This window comes from Leguminivora glycinivorella, chromosome 16 (assembly GCF_023078275.1).
Source record: "Leguminivora glycinivorella isolate SPB_JAAS2020 chromosome 16, LegGlyc_1.1, whole genome shotgun sequence".
Lineage (NCBI taxonomy): Eukaryota > Metazoa > Arthropoda > Insecta > Lepidoptera > Tortricidae > Leguminivora > Leguminivora glycinivorella.
The window spans coordinates 8,653,299-8,670,801 of NC_062986.1; the positions used below are offsets into that span (position 1 = coordinate 8,653,299).

At 38.2% G+C, this 17,503-nt stretch overlaps 1 protein-coding gene across 1 annotated transcript; it reads right to left on the reverse strand.

Annotated features, from left to right (window-relative positions):
• Nucleotides 1-7,000: 7,000 nt before the first annotated feature.
• Nucleotides 7,001-17,353, reverse strand: LOC125234614. Its single transcript, XM_048140938.1, has 7 exons — nt 15,934-17,353; nt 14,331-14,497; nt 12,673-12,810; nt 11,543-11,628; nt 10,634-10,791; nt 9,126-9,404; nt 7,001-7,515 (listed from the first exon to the last, which is right to left on the reverse strand). Exons 1-7 carry the CDS (start codon nt 17,162-17,164, stop codon nt 7,310-7,312), a joined length of 2,265 nt encoding a protein of 754 aa, XP_047996895.1. The 5' UTR covers nt 17,165-17,353; the 3' UTR covers nt 7,001-7,309.
• Between the last annotated feature and the right edge of the window lie 150 nt (nt 17,354-17,503).

A 17,503-nucleotide genomic window follows, 5' to 3' on the forward strand; every position in this document is an offset into this window, starting at 1 on the left:
ACAGCTCGGAAAGTTTTCTAAGTACGATATATACATATATGTACTACAAATTGACCTCAAACTGCCGTTAATCGACCAACGGTTAGAATAGTCAATCAACAATCATGCATTATTACTAACGTTAGCTAGACCAAGGTTACAGACAATCCTTGAAGAGGTTAATTACAAAGACAACAAACTCGTACCGGAAATCTGACTCCCAAATATGTACGATATTTTGTGGATAGTTTGACAAAATGACTTAAAGGATATGTTATTTAGTACAGTAGCATTTTAGTATGCCTTGTTGCATTGTTACTCAGGACGGACTCTCGTCGTAAAAGGATTTGTCGGTTGCCCAGTTCGATGGCGTAATGTTACGAATCCTATGTTTCTATAAATAACTAACGAATTAGATTAAAGAGACGACCGAACAATAATCTCAAACTATTTACAGCGAAGAACTATGGTTTACATCTCTTGACCGAAGTAAATGAAGTTGGTCCTAAACTTAAACAACTACACAAAACAAAGCAAGAAACCATGTAGGTAAATTGTATTCAAAGTGCTTATTTGTTGTATGTGTATGATATATCGAAAACACTTTAAGCTCATTAAAACCAATAGAAGCCGATTTTCACAATTTGCTAAGGCACTCTTATGGATAAAATGTTGAAAAGTAGTCATTGTTTCTGAAATAATAAATTAAACGGAAATTGAAGGATGAATCTCTTTCGATTTTAGACCACAGTTTCCTCTTACAAATAAAGAGGCGCTCGCATCCTAAAATGATCGCCCGCTACTGCGGTATTACTAACAGAAAATTCCCGTTTATTTCATTTGACAAATGTTTTGTGAATAGGTTTCTGGGGCCTAGAGAGATTAACAGAAGTTGTATATTTACAATTAACTTTTGGAACTCAATTAGCGCGTTGTAGGATCGATACACATTTCCGCAGTTGCTTACTAAGCGCCATTTATATATTTGTCAGTAACAGAGGAGACGCCACAACTTATTCAAAAACGGTTCATAAGGTCAGAGGACGAGTCCCAGTCCCAATTGAATTTAGTATAAGGAACTAGAAATATGATGTTTATAACATTACTGTGCTTATGACTTAATTTAGAAGACTTCGGACTCCTAATATACCTGACATACAAGAATGTTAGGACACTCATAAAAGGGAGCGCAGATTCTAGGCAAAATGGGTTTCTAGTGGTAACAGAAAACTTAAAATTATTGCCGTTTAAATAGATATTGATGAACTATATTTATCAGAAGTAAGGTCTTGAAACCTAAATGAAAAATAAAAGCTCAGCGCTTAAGGTACGCAGTACTTATAGCTACGATATTTTGACCTATTGGTCTCTAATGATAGGCAAGTGTAAATACCATCATCGTCCGTGGCGCTACATGCTACAGCCGTGCGCACGTACGACTTTTAAGAAAATTCTAATTATATGCCATACGATAAATAAATAATTGTCATCTCGGTATAATTGTACAATCAGGTATTACCCTACATAACAGTTGCATCTTGTTTATGGGAAGTCCCGCTGCATATGGAGTTTGGGAAATAAGCAAGAATACAGTAAATATTAACCCGTATGTTTATGTGTATACATCAGTTTATAAAGAACGTGAGACATTTATATTATTCGCACAAAAGAACAATATAGAGTATATTGATTTGCAATTTGGTGATAAATTACGAAAGTTCCGAAAAGAAAACTATTTACTATCCTAAGCTGATGACTGAATTTTAATTATAAATGGGTAATCGTACATCATTAACGACATTAACCCTTATTTGAAGATTTATCTGTCGTCTTACATTCTTATTAGAATATCGAAATGGACTAAAGAGCCATAAGTCGTAATGTTTTAGAATTACTAGCTCACGAATCGTACAATTTTGCCTTTATAAATTCGGCTAGTCAGCACATAAGTCATAAAAATGATAAGCCTAAAAATATATGCGTCACATATAATTATTCAAACACAAATTAAATATTTCAAATATCGAAAAAAGCATACTAGCTAGACATAGTAAAAGACTAAATAAAGTTGACGCGTACAGTGTAGAGAGGATTCCCGCATTAACATTCATGTATATTCATGGAAGTATCAAAGTCAATTTAATTAGAAATGATTGCCTTCATTTGATCTTCGCCTAAGTATGTGTGACTCATTAGATCATTGATTCGTTTCAATCGCTTGTATCCCAAAGCTTTTTGCTCAGTTGACCCATTTTAATTTAATAGGAAAAATTTGCATAGTTTCCGTTCTCGTTAAGACTTTGAGTAGGAGCTTACCTTTTATTATATGGATCGTTAGCTAATCATGGCCATGGTATTGTCAACTCAGTCAGAAGCCGAAAATGTATTATCATCTTATTTGCAGTTTTGCTACCAGTCCAGCAGTAACGCATACATTATCGTGATGTGGGTATACATTACAAATTAACATATGATAGCGTGCAATTTCTTCCAACTCAAGCGTCCATTTCAATTGTTTTGGCAAATGTATATTTCATATACAGAATTCATAATACATTATGCAATGGGAAATGTTGACATTTGGCAGTGGGCTATGTAAGACAATGTTTAAGCTATGTCAATATTAGACTTATATTGACCGGGATATTTCAAAACTCTTATGTCAATATTGCTTATTACTCAGTATGCTAACAATAATATGTGTATATTAGGAGATACATATAGGCGCATTACTTATGGTACAGTAATCAATTTACATTAAAAATAAAAATTTCAACATAATGTCATAATGCTCATGGCAGTGCTATGATATAATTGTGTATTATAGTTACATGATATAATTATAGTTATCTTAAGCAGAAGAAGACTAGTATCTTGGTGAATTTATAAGACAAAAAACATGTATATGAACTTGTTCTGACTAGGGACTGTTGTAAGGGAAACGTGAGACAAATTTTGCCGACGTTGATGTAACACCCATTGATGAAGGGGAAGTTCTTCAGAATTTGGGTTGCTAGATATTTTCTCACAAAAATGTTATTGAAATAACAGGTTTTATTTCCGTAAATATTGTAATACCGATCTATTAACTACTGGCTTCCTGTCGGTTTTATGTTATACATAAATTAAGTGATTCACCACCATCATAGAGTCATAATGGATAACTGTGCTGTGCTGTGTGGAGTTAGTTTCAACTCATGAAACCTTAGTGGCTAAATTTTGAAACATCCCTTTGTATACCTTCCTATTTCTTATTATGACATTTCTGTATAAATAAAGTATATCAGTCACAGTACGCCCTAACCAGCGCCGGCAGAGGTTTAAACACGTCTCATTAGTGGTTCAAGCGAAGGCACGGACACCTAAATAGAACCGTTTTTCCCCCGAAGGGTAAAAACGGATATTTAGGTTCCTGCCGAAGCTTGAACCACCCTTAAGGGCCTTGCCGGCTAAAGGTACTGAGGAAAAAGCAGCCGAGCGCTGGTAACCGGGCGACACTAGTACTTGACTGGCGCGCCAGATGGCGCTACTAGTCGAGGAATTCACTCGATTAGGGCCGAGTTATGAAGGTGTTAATCTCATTAGTGGTTCAAGCTTCGGCAGGAACCTAAATATCCGTTTTTTACCCTTCGGGGGAAAAACGGTTCTATTTACATTTTGAGGCAAAAATAAAGCGTTATTGAATAATATTAGAAGGTATTCTCATGCCAAAGCCTCGACATATCTCAACCACAGACTTATAAGATAATAAATAAACACATTGAATACAAATTTGTGTTATAATCTGTGCAGTAGGTCGGTTACAGAAGTTTAACTGATCTGAAATAAGATAACATGTGCTAATATAATTTTGACTAGTAAGCACCAATTTGCCCTAATACATATTTGTGATAAGCAACGGAAAAGGAACTGTCATTGAAGTTTCGTGCGTGGCACACTTATGGTTCCTTTTCCTGTAAACTATCACTTAACACATTCAACGCCACACACATACACCGTCAACATTTTCAAAATCCAAGACATTGCTATTATGAGGAACCATAGCAATGTGTTAACGGCCTAAACCACACGCCACGGTATTTAATCATTTGAACGCCTAAATTAGTCGTATGGCTTACAAACTTTCACACTTTCAAGTTGGCTCACATTAGATCGTCTAAGCTTACTGATATCGGTGTGTAAGTGAAGTTTTTATTCGTGACGTAGATCGCTTCAAATGTCATTCTGGCGTAAATGGCGCAAAGCCTACGATAAAGTCAAAGCATCATTTTAATGTAATGTGTGGCGTTGAAGGGATTAAACATCTTATATTTACAATCGTGTCCATGGCTAATAAAATTTAGCCAAAATATAACCTCTATTGACGATACATACTAACTCTAAAGTCCTATAATTAAGTTTACACGATGAAATAAAATGTTTGAGCGAAACTTTAAAAACGAGTCTAGAAAAAGAAACACAAAACAATACTTAAATTAAGTAAAATTTAACACTAAAGAGTCGATATTATAAAGTATTAAAGGTACAATATAACTGTAATTTGAAGGTACGGTCGCGTTCGTTTACCTACACACTGACGAACAAAAATATCTAAATATGCTTTTATGTCCAAAGTAATAAGACTTCGCCACACAGGAGCGTTTTGAGAGCGTGGCGTGAGCGAGCGCGATGAGAGCGCGCTTTGCTTTTTTGTCTGCGTCGCGAAGCGGAAGGAATATTGCTGTGTTGTGTTGTGTGTGACTGCTAGTGCGCGATCAAAGCGGGCCATCAAAACGCTTCTATGTGGCGGAGGCTTTAGTCCTGTTCAGATTTTTTTAATTCGCGTAACTATGTAGATGTTACAAAACGCGGACTACGTATGCAAAAGAATATAGGCAAAATACTTATCAGAACTTGGTTTATAACAATAAACTTTGTACATATCTATTAGACGAAGACTAAAATATATGCATACTTTTTCTAAAAAGACTTCGCCATAATCATGAAATATCATGAAATAGGCACGTTAAAACAACAATGCAATAGTATGCGAAACTTGAAAGTTGCGAAAGTAATAGTTTAATGTGGTAGCCACAGAGACCATTGCTGCAGGGAAGTATTGAAGAAAAGTAGCATTCAGAATTTAAATAAAATGCACTCTATGACAATTGGACGTAGTTACGCAATAACGTTCCAATCCATCTGAAATTGTCATTGAAATGAAAGACTTTTGTTTTTCATACAAGGTCTAAAACTTAATGACAATTTCATGTGGATTGGAACGTTATTGCGTAACTACGTCCAATTGATATACCGCTTACATTGTTATTTTACACACATATATTCCCTCTCTGTTCAATATGAGAATTTGAAAAAAATGTCAATCAGAATGTTCAGGGCTAGCACATAATTGATGCGACAGTATCTCTCCGCGACACAAATCACGTCTTTTTCTTATTGTATTATTGACAAGGGTGGTCTATGAAAAAAAGAACTTTTGCCCAGCAGCGGGACACAAAATGGGCAATAAAACAAAAACTACAGGATTATCACATGAACTATACAAGATAAACTATTTTACTGCTTCTAGGGATCTATCTTGTCTATAATAGCTTTGGCGATATTTGTGTGTGTGTCACAAAATAAGTGTATATCAGCAGTTCTCCAAAAGTTTGTACATAGCCACGTCAGCAAATTTTAATTGATCCTATTTTATTACCAACATTTAGTGATATAAGTCGACTTCTGTAAGATATAACAGGATAATTGTTATAATTAAGAAAATATAGATACTAAAATCTCAATTCATGAAATATATGTTGGTAACAAAAAAGAAATACATTTTTTTTTTACTTTTTCCTTAATTATTGTACAAACTTTTCGAGAACTGCTGATATATGGGATAGAAAATTGGTCCAGGGTTGATATTACAGTGGTTAATGACGACAATGTTTAATAGTTATTTGTTTTGCAAGGGGCAAAGTAGTTGTTTAACCGCACGTGCCAATATTGCCAACCCGAGCAAGCGAAAGATTCCAATATTGAACCGCGAGCGTTCAAAAAGTGGAATTGCGCAAGTGTGTTGCGAGGGTATCAAGGCACGAAGGCAAGGCAACTTTGCTATCTATTTTCGAATAGCAAAGAAAGCCTTTACCAGTTGGTGTGGCGATAACATAATTATGATTATTGAAAATAACAATAACTTTACTGATTAAAACACTCCCTTCGGTCGTGTTTTCATTTACGGCCACTCGTTTCGAACTTTCTCTTTTCCGCTCTTGAATCGTAATGCAAACATTGATAAAAGTATTTTCAAGGTCTCTTTTTTCCATCTTCAGACCAATCAATACCTTAAGCCGGTATTTGAGACATAATGTAAGTTAGGTTGTTCTAATTTAGACTCTTTGTCTTCTTAAAAGTATATTCGGACATTTTCAGAATTTGAAGCCACACACCAGAAGCAAAGGGTACATAAATTACATATTTATGTCAATTGTGACCTTTTGTGTCCCGCTACATTTATACAGGTTATATTCGCAATATTCTGCTCATGATAACATATACTTTTATGAATAATTACCCGACTCCAAACTTCTCAACATGCGGCGCTAATATCGGCAGTTGAGCCGCTGTACTGCTTATGAGCTGCGAAATTGTGTGAATGGGTACAGAAAATACGCCTATAGTCTGTCCGACGGTTTAAGAGCTAAAAGCCATAAAACTTGTTACAATGACATACAATGGTTAACAATAGATGAATAATTAGCTTATCTTTATGGCTTTTGGCTCTTACACCGCCGGACGAACTATACATGTTTTTATTTTACCAATTCCCGTCGAATTGGGAATTGTCCAATACCGATTCGAGTCCGGCTTTGTTTTTAACCCCCGACGTAAAAACGACGGGGTGTTATAAGTTTGACGTGCCTGTCTGTCTGTCTAACTGTCTGTGTGTGTGTGTCTGCCTGTGGCATCGTAGCTCCTGAACGGATGAACCGATTTCGATTTAGTTTTTTTTTGTTTGAAGGATGAGTTAGTCGGGAGTGTTCTTAGCCATGTTTTATGAAAATCGGTCCACTATGTCGCGGTCGGGTGTTTTCAAAATTTTAATTTTGTGGTTAGGTTATTACATATACTTCTGCTAATGCAAATTCCAAACTTCTCAACATGCGGCGCTAATATTGACAGTTGAGCTACTGTGGTATGTCTCTCTAAACGCCGCTATGGGGACGCCAGAGGCAACAGGTACATAAAATAGATACTTGTGTCAATAGTGACCTTTTGTGTCCCGCTATTAATATACAGGTTATATTAACAATTTTCTGCTCATGATACCATACTTTTTTAATAATTACCCGACTCCAAACTTCTCAACATGCGGCGCTAAGATCGGCAGTTGAGCCGCTGTGGTGAGTCTCTTATGTGCCGCGGAGCCGGTGAGTGCGGCCACTGTGACGCCGGCCTGATAGGCGGCGGGTAACCGGATGTAGCGGGTTCGAGTCCCGGCCGAGGACCAGCCGGCGGCGCGCCATTCGCGTATCACGTTTACTACTTGACCTGAAATTAAAAGTTGTGTATTGTCCCAGAGCTGTAAGAACCACTTTTTGACACATGACAGCGTTCACAAAACGTAAACTCGCGCAACCTAATGAAATTTTAAATAAAATCCTGTAATAATATTTAAAAAAATCAAGTATAGTCAGCAGCAGAAGTTCCGTAGCGGGCAAGGTGTTCACAATGATCCTAACACGCTCTTATTGTCTTAAAAATAAGATCGTGTCAAGTTCATTTTGAACACCTTGCCCGCTACGCAACTTCTGCTGCTGACTGTAATACATAATAACAATACATTTTTGCGGATCTTCGTTAGTGAGTATTTTACGATATTAATTTATCACGTAGGATTTACTTATTATGTCATTTATCATTCATTTTTATTTTTAAACTAGTGCTGTGGCAGAGTCTGTCATTTCGATTCAAATGACATTTCAGTAAGTTGATAAAAATCGTATATTTGTTTAGGCGCCATAGGGCCTAATCGATTCAACCAATTCGAAATTAATCGTTAGATTTGGCAAACGATACGTCTAAGCCACATCGCAACATACTTCAAAACAAATGTGTCAAAAATGTGAACTTACAAATCCAGGACAATATTTTATTGTAGTTCTGTGACTGAATACTCTGTCAAACAAGTCTGTCAGTAGAGAAAAGGATACCTATAGTTTTCTTAGTTCTTATTTACTGACAGACTTGTTTGACAGAGTATAATATATTCCGTGCTGCCGCCTAATATAACACGGGTGATAACTTTGTGTGGAATAATTAAGGGCGAGAAGACTGCCGTTCAGTGAGTTCAAGAATGGATAATGCGGACTCGTAGAAAAATTTGACATCGCATTCTGATTAAAACTCTGTCAGATAAAAAAACAGAAGAATGGATGGAGAAATGTTCCAGCGAAAGCGCGCATTCTGTACACCCTGCGGAGTTGGAAAACTAAGGGTTTTTAACACATTCTCTACCAGACAAAAAATGGCGGACTACGTCAGAAACCGGGCTTAATTTATACCCGCCCAGCGGGTTCTCCGGTATCTGAGTAAAGTTCACGAGTGCCCACCAGGCGGGTTCTTGGTTACGAAAGTGTTAAAAAACTCACCTAAGGGTCGGTTGCACCAAACCGTCTGTTACCGTTAAAGCGTTCGTTAAATTTTATTGTATGGGAAGTTCCATAGACGTCTGCTGCGTGACGATGATGTGTCTGTCAAATGTGGTTGATGCAACTGGCCCTAACACGTTAAACGTGTTGAACCTCCTATCGGGCACAGCCATCGGCAGAGTAAGATCAGTATCCGGGGTAAATCTCGACAGCACATGCCTCGATCTAACCAGCAGAACTGAAGGCGACACGAGATTCGGCTAGAGTGCGTATTCTGTACACCCTACGGAGTTGACAAAATGGCTATAAAAACTCACCTAACACGTTAAACGTATTAAACCTCCTATCAGGCACAGCCATCAGCGGAGTAAGATCAGTATCCGGGGTAAATCTCGACAGCACATCCCTCGATCTAACCACCAGAACTGAAGGCGACGCGAGTTTCGACTAGAGCGTGTATTCTGTACATGTACACCCTACGGAGTTGACAAAGGGGTTAAAAAAACTCACCTAACACGTTAAACGTATTAAACCTCCTATCAGGCACAGCCATCAGCGGAGTAAGATCAGTATCCGGGGTAAATCTCGACAACACGTCTCTCGTTCTAACCAGCAGAACTGAAGGCGACGTAAGTTTCGGCCATAGCGCGCATTCTCTCGTACATTCCACGGGGTTGCTAAGGTAAATGCCGCGAGGAGAGACCCCGAACACCATTTGATGGTGCCACGCGTCGGGGATCTCGCCTTCACAGCCTACTTGCAGGTTCATTGTTAGGATTGGGACGGCTCCTGTAATATAATAAGAGGAATATAAATTTGCTGTGTCTAATAGCGGATCGAAATGAACGACCAATAGCCGGGTCCACACTGGCCGCACGCCTCACGAGGAAAACGTCCGTGCGCGCATGATTGCCTCGCCCGAGCATATTTGTTCCGCAAGATGACGGCCCTAAGTCAGCTGTTCAAAATAAAATAGTTCTGCACATATTTCCGTGGCACGTTTTTTGGGGCTTTCCGCATTTTCTTTTGGATATGGATAAGGATTAAAAAGGTATAGTTATTTGTTATACAACGGGGCAACGAGTGGTTCGAGAATAGAATCCTGAACTTGGCGAGTTTTTCAACACACGAGAAATAAAATACATTTGCACCCGTGTGTAAGACCATCCACACTTATGAGACGCATGTCTTGCGGCGCGCAACGGACGTCTCCGCCACGCCGCCCGCCTGGGGGCGCGTCTTACGTCCTTCCTATACAAAATGTACTGAGGAGACATTTTTTGAACTACATTCGGGCGGCGTGGCGGAGACGTCCGTTGCGCGCCGCAAGACATGCGTCTCATGAGTGTGGATGGTCCCTAACACACAAATTTTCGCCTCACTATAGCGAGGGAATTACAACGCAAAAAAACGCGTTTATCACTGCTTCCAATAGTTCCACAGGTGGTAAATCATCTTTATCACTAAATGCATCCTTTTATCAATTTTAAAGCAGAAAATTTTACCATATTCAAGGTCAAATTACTTTATCCACTAGTGGATGAAATACGTTTTTACCTGCTGATATTAAAGGACGATTCTATTATTATCCGACTCCAAACATCTCATGTGCCGGATGTTGAGTTGCTGTGGTTAATGTGCTGCAGACTTTATTTTAAATTATATTAGAGGGGTTTCCGAGCTAGTGAGGGGAAAAGTAAAGTATTTGCATTTCACCTAGGACCGCCATCCATGCGTACACACTAGAACCTCATTACTGTATTTGTGCGGTTACATTTACGGCTCGCTAAATGAGTACGCTCGGGGTAATGGATCCGGCGACGTCGGGAGCCTGAACTGTAACATGCGTACACATTAGAACCTCGTTACTGTATCTGTTCGGTTACAGTTACAGCTCGCTAGTGAGTATCCGGCTTTACCGAATAAATTTGCTCGAACGTTTTCCTCGCGAGGCGTGCCAGTGTGGATCCGGCTAATAATTAAGCACTGTATCAGGTGACTAAGTGTACCACACTGACCTACTGATATCCAGTCCGCTAGCCAATGTGAGAGAGACACAGCTCGCTCAGGGTACATGGGAAAGAACCTGGCCGCCACCAGACCCTCTGAAGCTTTCTGGATCCCGTTAACGAGGTCAGCCGCCGTGCAGCCGGCTACGGAACGCGATAACAGGTACCTGTAAGAAAGAATCGTGCTATATGTATGAATTATAAACGATTTTGTTTTGAGGTGTAATTTTTTCCCTGGGTTATGACGAGAATTAATTAACCCAGTCTCGTCATTACCCAGGTCTGATATCGGGAACCATGAGGATCCGAGGGAATGCGTCAATTACAAGCTGTGTATATTGATTCTAGTATTTTCACCAAAAAATAGGCTTGTGTAGTACATGTACTAATAGTACAAATGACACGATTCCCTGCACTGTACTAGACTGAACTACTCCCAAATGATTCTGCTCACTAGTACATTTAGTACACACTCACACACGCGCAACAGAAAGGAACGAAGAGCCGAGAAGTGACAATGACAGCAAAGCGATCCGTGTGATCCGACCGCAACCGAACTAGAACCGACTGACTCGGACCGAGAGCGCGCGAAAACGGCTGATTAGGTCTCGGCTAGTACGAGTGACCGTTACTGTACGTCATATGCACTACTACTGTACTAAATGTCCTAAAATAACGAACTAGTACATTTCGGAAATCGTACTAGTTAGGAGCGATCTTTTCAGTGAACGAGCAGGCACAACTCTACCAAAAAATGAAATAGATTCATGAAAAGGTCTCAATTGAGACTATTGAGAGATCCCTAACCGGAAAACACAGCCCGCACAATGGCCTCTCTCTATGAGGCTAAGTGCGGACATCAGAGCCCATAGCCATAACCATAATTGGACAATTGTAACATAATTGATGAATTTTTACCTGGGTATAGGAGCGTTGTTAGCTCTCTGCCTCGTTCCAACAGCGGTATTGATTTTTTCAATGTTAACTGGAACGCCTAATGCTATCTGTAAATTAAATTAATGAAGAACCATAAAATGTGTGTATGTCATAAAGTTTCCTACTAGTCAAATCACCTTCTTTTCAAGAACTGTCAAAACGATTTGCTTATATGGAATTACTATGAAATACTGAGGAGTGACGTCACGGTCAATTCATTTACTTTATATCTTTCTCTTTGACTTATTAAATAGAAATTATGTTTAAACATAACTACTGTTCATATTTTTCTTCTAATTATGTGGTGCTTTATTTCATGCACTGCATAAAATTATTTATTTTAAGTTTAGGAAACTAGCCTATTACGCCATGGCTTGCGTGGGCGACGGTCGCGCGATTTATCCACGAAAAACGCATTTTATCCACTAGTGGGTAAAGTAATTTGACGCAAATTTTCTGCTTTAAAATTGATAAAAGTGGGTTAATCTAGTAATGAAGATGTTTTACCACCTGTGGCACTACTGGAAGCAGTGATAAACGCGTTTTTTGCGTTGTACTTTCCTCGCTATCGTTCCTCGCTCGTTGTAATCCTGAACTTGCAATTTTTTTAACACACGAGAAGTAAAATACATTTGCACCCGAGTGTAACACAAAACTTTTCCCCTCACTATAGCGAGGAAACTACAACGCAAAAAATGCGTTTATCACTGCTTCCAGTAGTTCCACAGGTGGTAAATCATCTTTATTACTAGATTCACCTACTTTTATTAATTTTAAAGCAGTTAATTTGACTTTATTCAAGGTCAAATTACTTTACCCACTAGTGGATAAAATGCGTTTTTACCCGCTGGTATTAAAGGACAAAACACGTGTTTCCGAGCTAGTGAGGGGAAAATAACTATTATTTTAACTACAGTCAAGTTCCCTATTACCTTGCCTATTAACTGATACAATGACTACTGTCCTGTGTCCTGTGTTTGTTACTGTAATGTTTATGACAGGGTTTATGATGATAATGACAGGGTTAGAAAAAATACTCCTGTAATATAAGGTAGTAAAGGCAAGTATTTCCCAACCAATAGGTCAACAGAGACCAGACATACAATACTCACGAAAACATTGACGACGGCGGTGGCACCGCACGCACTGACGCCTATTTGAGTAACTTGGCGCTCGCAAGCCTCTCGCTCCGACCATACCATGCTTGTAGGGGGCTCTGTTACTCCCAAACTCGATGGGCCTTCTCCTGACTGTAAAGAAAAAATATAAGTTTATTATTTATTAAGGTCAATACGGATAAGTGTGTCATAAGGTGAAGTGAGTCTGGCTTTCACATTTTGCCTATTTAAACCAATGATAAGTGTTTTTTGAGAGTTCATACGTTTACCACTAACCGTGAGTAGCAAGTTGCAAAAGCATAAACTCGCAAAATCACTGACTATGAGTAAAAAGGAGAAATGTGAAGGCCAGACACACTTTTCCTTATGACACACTTATCCATATTGACCTTGAATATTACAAAATGATAAGTTTTCATACCAAAATGTTTACAGCAAACCTACCATTCTTGTTGACGCGTCCTGATGAGTACTAATTTGATACTATTCTAGACAGTTATAGAACTAATTTTATTCATAACACTGTAAGTACACTCTTCACACATTGAAAGTTAGGCCACTTGAATCTGAACTCTTTTGATCTTATATCCAAACAATTGTTGGGCGGTATGGTTTAACAGGAAATTTAAATAAAGCCTTATGGTGTTATGAATGTTGACTAACGTTTTTAACTTTTCCAAACTAAGCACAGAAGAAGCGGAAATCATCGTATTAAAACTTCACCGTGACGCAGAGAACGTATTAGTTGTTAACAGCCTATGTTTTTAGTACGACTATTAATGAATGAAATGCTCCCGCCACCTGTATTACCTGACAAATATGACCTTGGCGTCTTTATTTTACCAGATGTGACTAAGGCCAATCACCAGTATGTTGCGTGAAAAGCGAGGTATACCTACGTCTACTCTAGCCATAGCAGCTCCTCTATGAAAGAAAGCAGTGTCTGTGTTGCTAAATACCTCTTGGAGTGTGATGCGTCCCTAGGTACTTGTTCCTATAAACTTATTATTATTTCGTTTTAGACAGGCAGCTGATGCTGGTATGTCTAAATCATAGTTCACTTTGCATGATTTCACTTCTTAGATAGCTGGCAGCTTCCTCGCTCAACGTATAAGTATTGCGATTCAGCGAGGAAATGCTGCCAGCATCATGGACACTATGCCTCAGGGGCCCTCTTTAGACTTAGATTTTTAGTTTTTTTTTAATGCCTAGTTTATAATATTTATTGTACCAAATTTTTATTTAAGTCTTATTATTAATAATAGTACATTATGATACAAGTGCGAAAAAAAGGAAGTTTGAAACGAGTGGCGATAAATTAAAACACGACCGAAGGGAGTGTTTTAAATCGACACGAGTTACGAATTTCCTTTTCGCACGTGTATCGTACGACGTTTTTCAGTACAGATGAGCCTCCGAAGTTTTGACCTGGCATATAATGAACCACTTCTCGCACTAGTGCGTAAAAAAAACACCATCTGTACTGAAAAGGTTATTTTCTTACTAGGTTTGATGAAAAAAAAAAAGTTTGTCTAGTCTATTTTTAAATCTTCTACCTATTTACTGTTTAAAAGAAAGTGTTTTAATGTGCTGATACGGAGGCCTAAAAAGAGAAACACTTTCTTTAGAAGTGAAGTAGAATAGTTGATTACCGCTGTAGCTCCTTCAGTCTCCTCATCTGACCGGTTCTTCTCCATCATCAGCTTTTTGGCCATGGTCATGTGAAAGAGAGCGGTGGAGACGTTGACTGGGTCAATCCCTGCGTCTCCTTGGTTGATCTGGTGTGCTAAGGGCTCCTCTTCTTCCATTTTTTCGTCATCTGTTAATGAATAAAGTTATTAATGTTGAGTATAGGATATTTTTTTTTATAGGATATAAACATGTCTATGACAAGGTCATTATTATGTAAATAAATAATCTTACAAAAATGAATAGACATAATGTTGGGAACTACCCAGATTATTTTTATTAAAAATATTGTGATTTGCGTTTTGAAGTAGCCACACTAATTTATAATATAAATTATAAACCGATATAAGATATATTGGCCATATTGAAGAAAAAGTCAGGTATGCCTCATGCAATTAAGGTCCAAAATTGGTGTTTAGCGATCCTGGCTAACACAGGTTTTGTTCATTTTATGCCTAAACTAAACTCAGCCTTATGCTATATGTTCATAGACAATAATGTACGTAAAATATGAATAATTGCATTGTAAGTGGGATAACATTTATATGTGGATTAAGTCTCAGACAGAGTTTGTATGGTATTCAAATGAAATTAAATAGTATAAAGCATTGTGTTTAATAGCAAGTTATGTTATCTTTGTCATAATCAAATGACTATTTGACCAATAATAGTAATTACTTAACTACAACATAATTATTAACCAATTAGTCACTGCACTCAACAAAGCATCATTATAATAAAATTTTTGTTGTCAGTCTGCAGCATTATCAATTCTTGAGGTTTCACTTACTTCCATAATAAACTTTGTATATAAAAACTAAAGACTACTTATGTCCACTTGACAAAGCATGCGCTGCTGATCATGAACTATTTTTATTATTTTTGTTTAATTATACTCTTTATTCATTTTAACTCTTAGGCTAGGTTATTTTATAATATGATTATAAAAGTAAAATACAAAGCAATTGTTTGTTTAATTATATTTCGTTTATTGTAATTTAAGTTTTAAAATGATGAAAACTAAAGTAATTATTTTAACTTTAAATTTGTATTTATTTTATCATTAAATTTGATAAATTAACTGTTCAAAACATGGTGTGCATTTCTAATGAACACAAGTTAAATTATAATCTATTGAAAATATTTCAACTTGTGCTGTCTTAAAGTAGTCATACTACTATGTATATAGTAATTTTGTATAGGAAAACGTAAGACGCGAAATAAATTACGTCCTTCCTATACAAAATGTACTGAGGACATATGAAAGTGGGAAAAAGTGACCAAGTCCTCTGGTGCCTGAGGCTGAATCGATTCCAGCCTCAGCACCTTGACTTGGTCACTTTTTCTTTCATATGTGTAATTTATTTCGGTTTTAATGGTGTGCATTCACAAAATTTAGCAAATATGTATGTGTATTATTTACATCACAGACCTAAAACAATGTAGTTATTTCAAACCACTCTGATACTTAATAGTTCAATTACTCTAGCTAGTTAGGAATTAAATGAATTGAAGGCCAAATGTTATGTTTTCCCTCACCCATACTGCATTATTAAGTATACTTACGATGTAGTACTTCTCTTGGTGTGATCAAGTCCCCATTTGTAAGATGTAGGCTGACGGGCAAAATGCAGGGACCCCGTGCCATTGTCCTACGAACTTTCAACTGTTCGCCTTTAAAATTAACATGTGTAATGTAAGGGCCAAAAGTGTAGTTATTCCCTGATTCTTCTTTTGAACTACTGTGTGCTGTAGGGAAGCCTCTGCTAGTAGAGGGCATGCTGTAATGGTGGCTAGAAGGCTCCGGGCATTGTGATGTTGAACTAACTGGTCTACTTGGCTCAGGAACCCGTAACGGAACAAATTCTGGTGTAGGTTCACGTAACACTGGCTCATTTTCTTCAGGCATGTTCACAGCCACATTTAAATCAGCATCTGGTGTGGACTCATCACCAGTGTCCACTTCACAAGAGGGTCCAGGGTCAAAGTCCATTTCTAGGAAGTCCATGTCAGGGCTTGAAGCTCTAGAACCATGTTCTCTAGCATTTGCGCCTGCAGGTTGCTGTTGGTACAGTGGGGGTATGGGGAGGTGCCTGTCCAGGGGAAGACCCATGTCAAGGCTAAAGAAGGAGCTAGGCAGGTCTGCCAAGTGCTCCCCACCTCTGTAAGTGTAGATGCAGCCATCTTCAGAACCCAAAGAATAGTCATCATTGCCAGTGTCACTTGAGCTGTCATCTGCATCTAAGTTAGGCCTGTTTAACTTCAAACTAGAAGGCCTCTTCCTATTTTCTCTCAGTCCTGCATTGTCAAAGAAATTATCACAAACCCTGCTTGTAGCACTAGTTGAAGGAAAATTTAAATTGTAGGAGTTTCCAGCTTTCTCCTGGCACACCTTGTGCCTCTGGCAGGTCTGCAGTTCCTGAGTGTTGGGGATGCCATTGTCGCGCGCCTCAGCTTTGCTGCTGCCTGCGACCTCAAGGTAACTGTTGTTCACTCTGGTAGCTACAGGCTGGCTACCAGCTATGTTTTTGTTACAACACTCCTCACTGTCGACGACGAGTCTCCCCGATGGCCCTGGCTCACCACTGTTCGAGCAGTTCGAGCCCCTTGAATGGCCATCATTCGGTGGTACGCAGTTTGTGTCATTGGAAATGGAATCCGACGCAGGACGCACATTTTCACTGTTCTCATTCAAACCTCGCTGTTTGGAAGCTCCTTTACAATTCCTAGTTATATCATCGTCACTATTCAGTTTATAAGATTTTCTCACACAACCACCGTCTTCAATAGAATCCATGGCTACGATATCACGAAATTCGTCGGCATTGTAAACATTAATTAACTTTAAGGTTACCAAAAGCAAGTTGAGTAGAGATTAAACGAGTAGTAATTAATTTTACACAAAACACAAATTATTACTTATTTAAGACAACAATCAATTAAAGGAACATTACAGAAGCGTGAGAAGATATACATTTCTGAATAATAACAAAAACCCAAATTGACATTTAATTCAACAGACTCGCCTTCAAAATAGTGTTGTTTTGCACTGAATGAATGAATGATCGAAATTCGAATCGAATGATTAATCGGTTCCATGACAGTATCGTTTACTTTTATTTCGTGTATTTGGACT

Coding starts and splice junctions, on each gene's coding strand:
- LOC125234614 (XM_048140938.1), bottom strand. CDS start 17,164: ATGGATTCTATTGAAGACGGTGGTTGTGTGAGAAAATCTTATAAACTG. Junction 14,498..15,933: donor ACCAAGAGAAGTACTACATC/GTAAGTATACTT, acceptor ATTCATTAACAG/ATGACGAAAAAATGGAAGAA. Junction 12,811..14,330: donor AGACTGAAGGAGCTACAGCG/GTAATCAACTAT, acceptor TTTTCTTTACAG/TCAGGAGAAGGCCCATCGAG.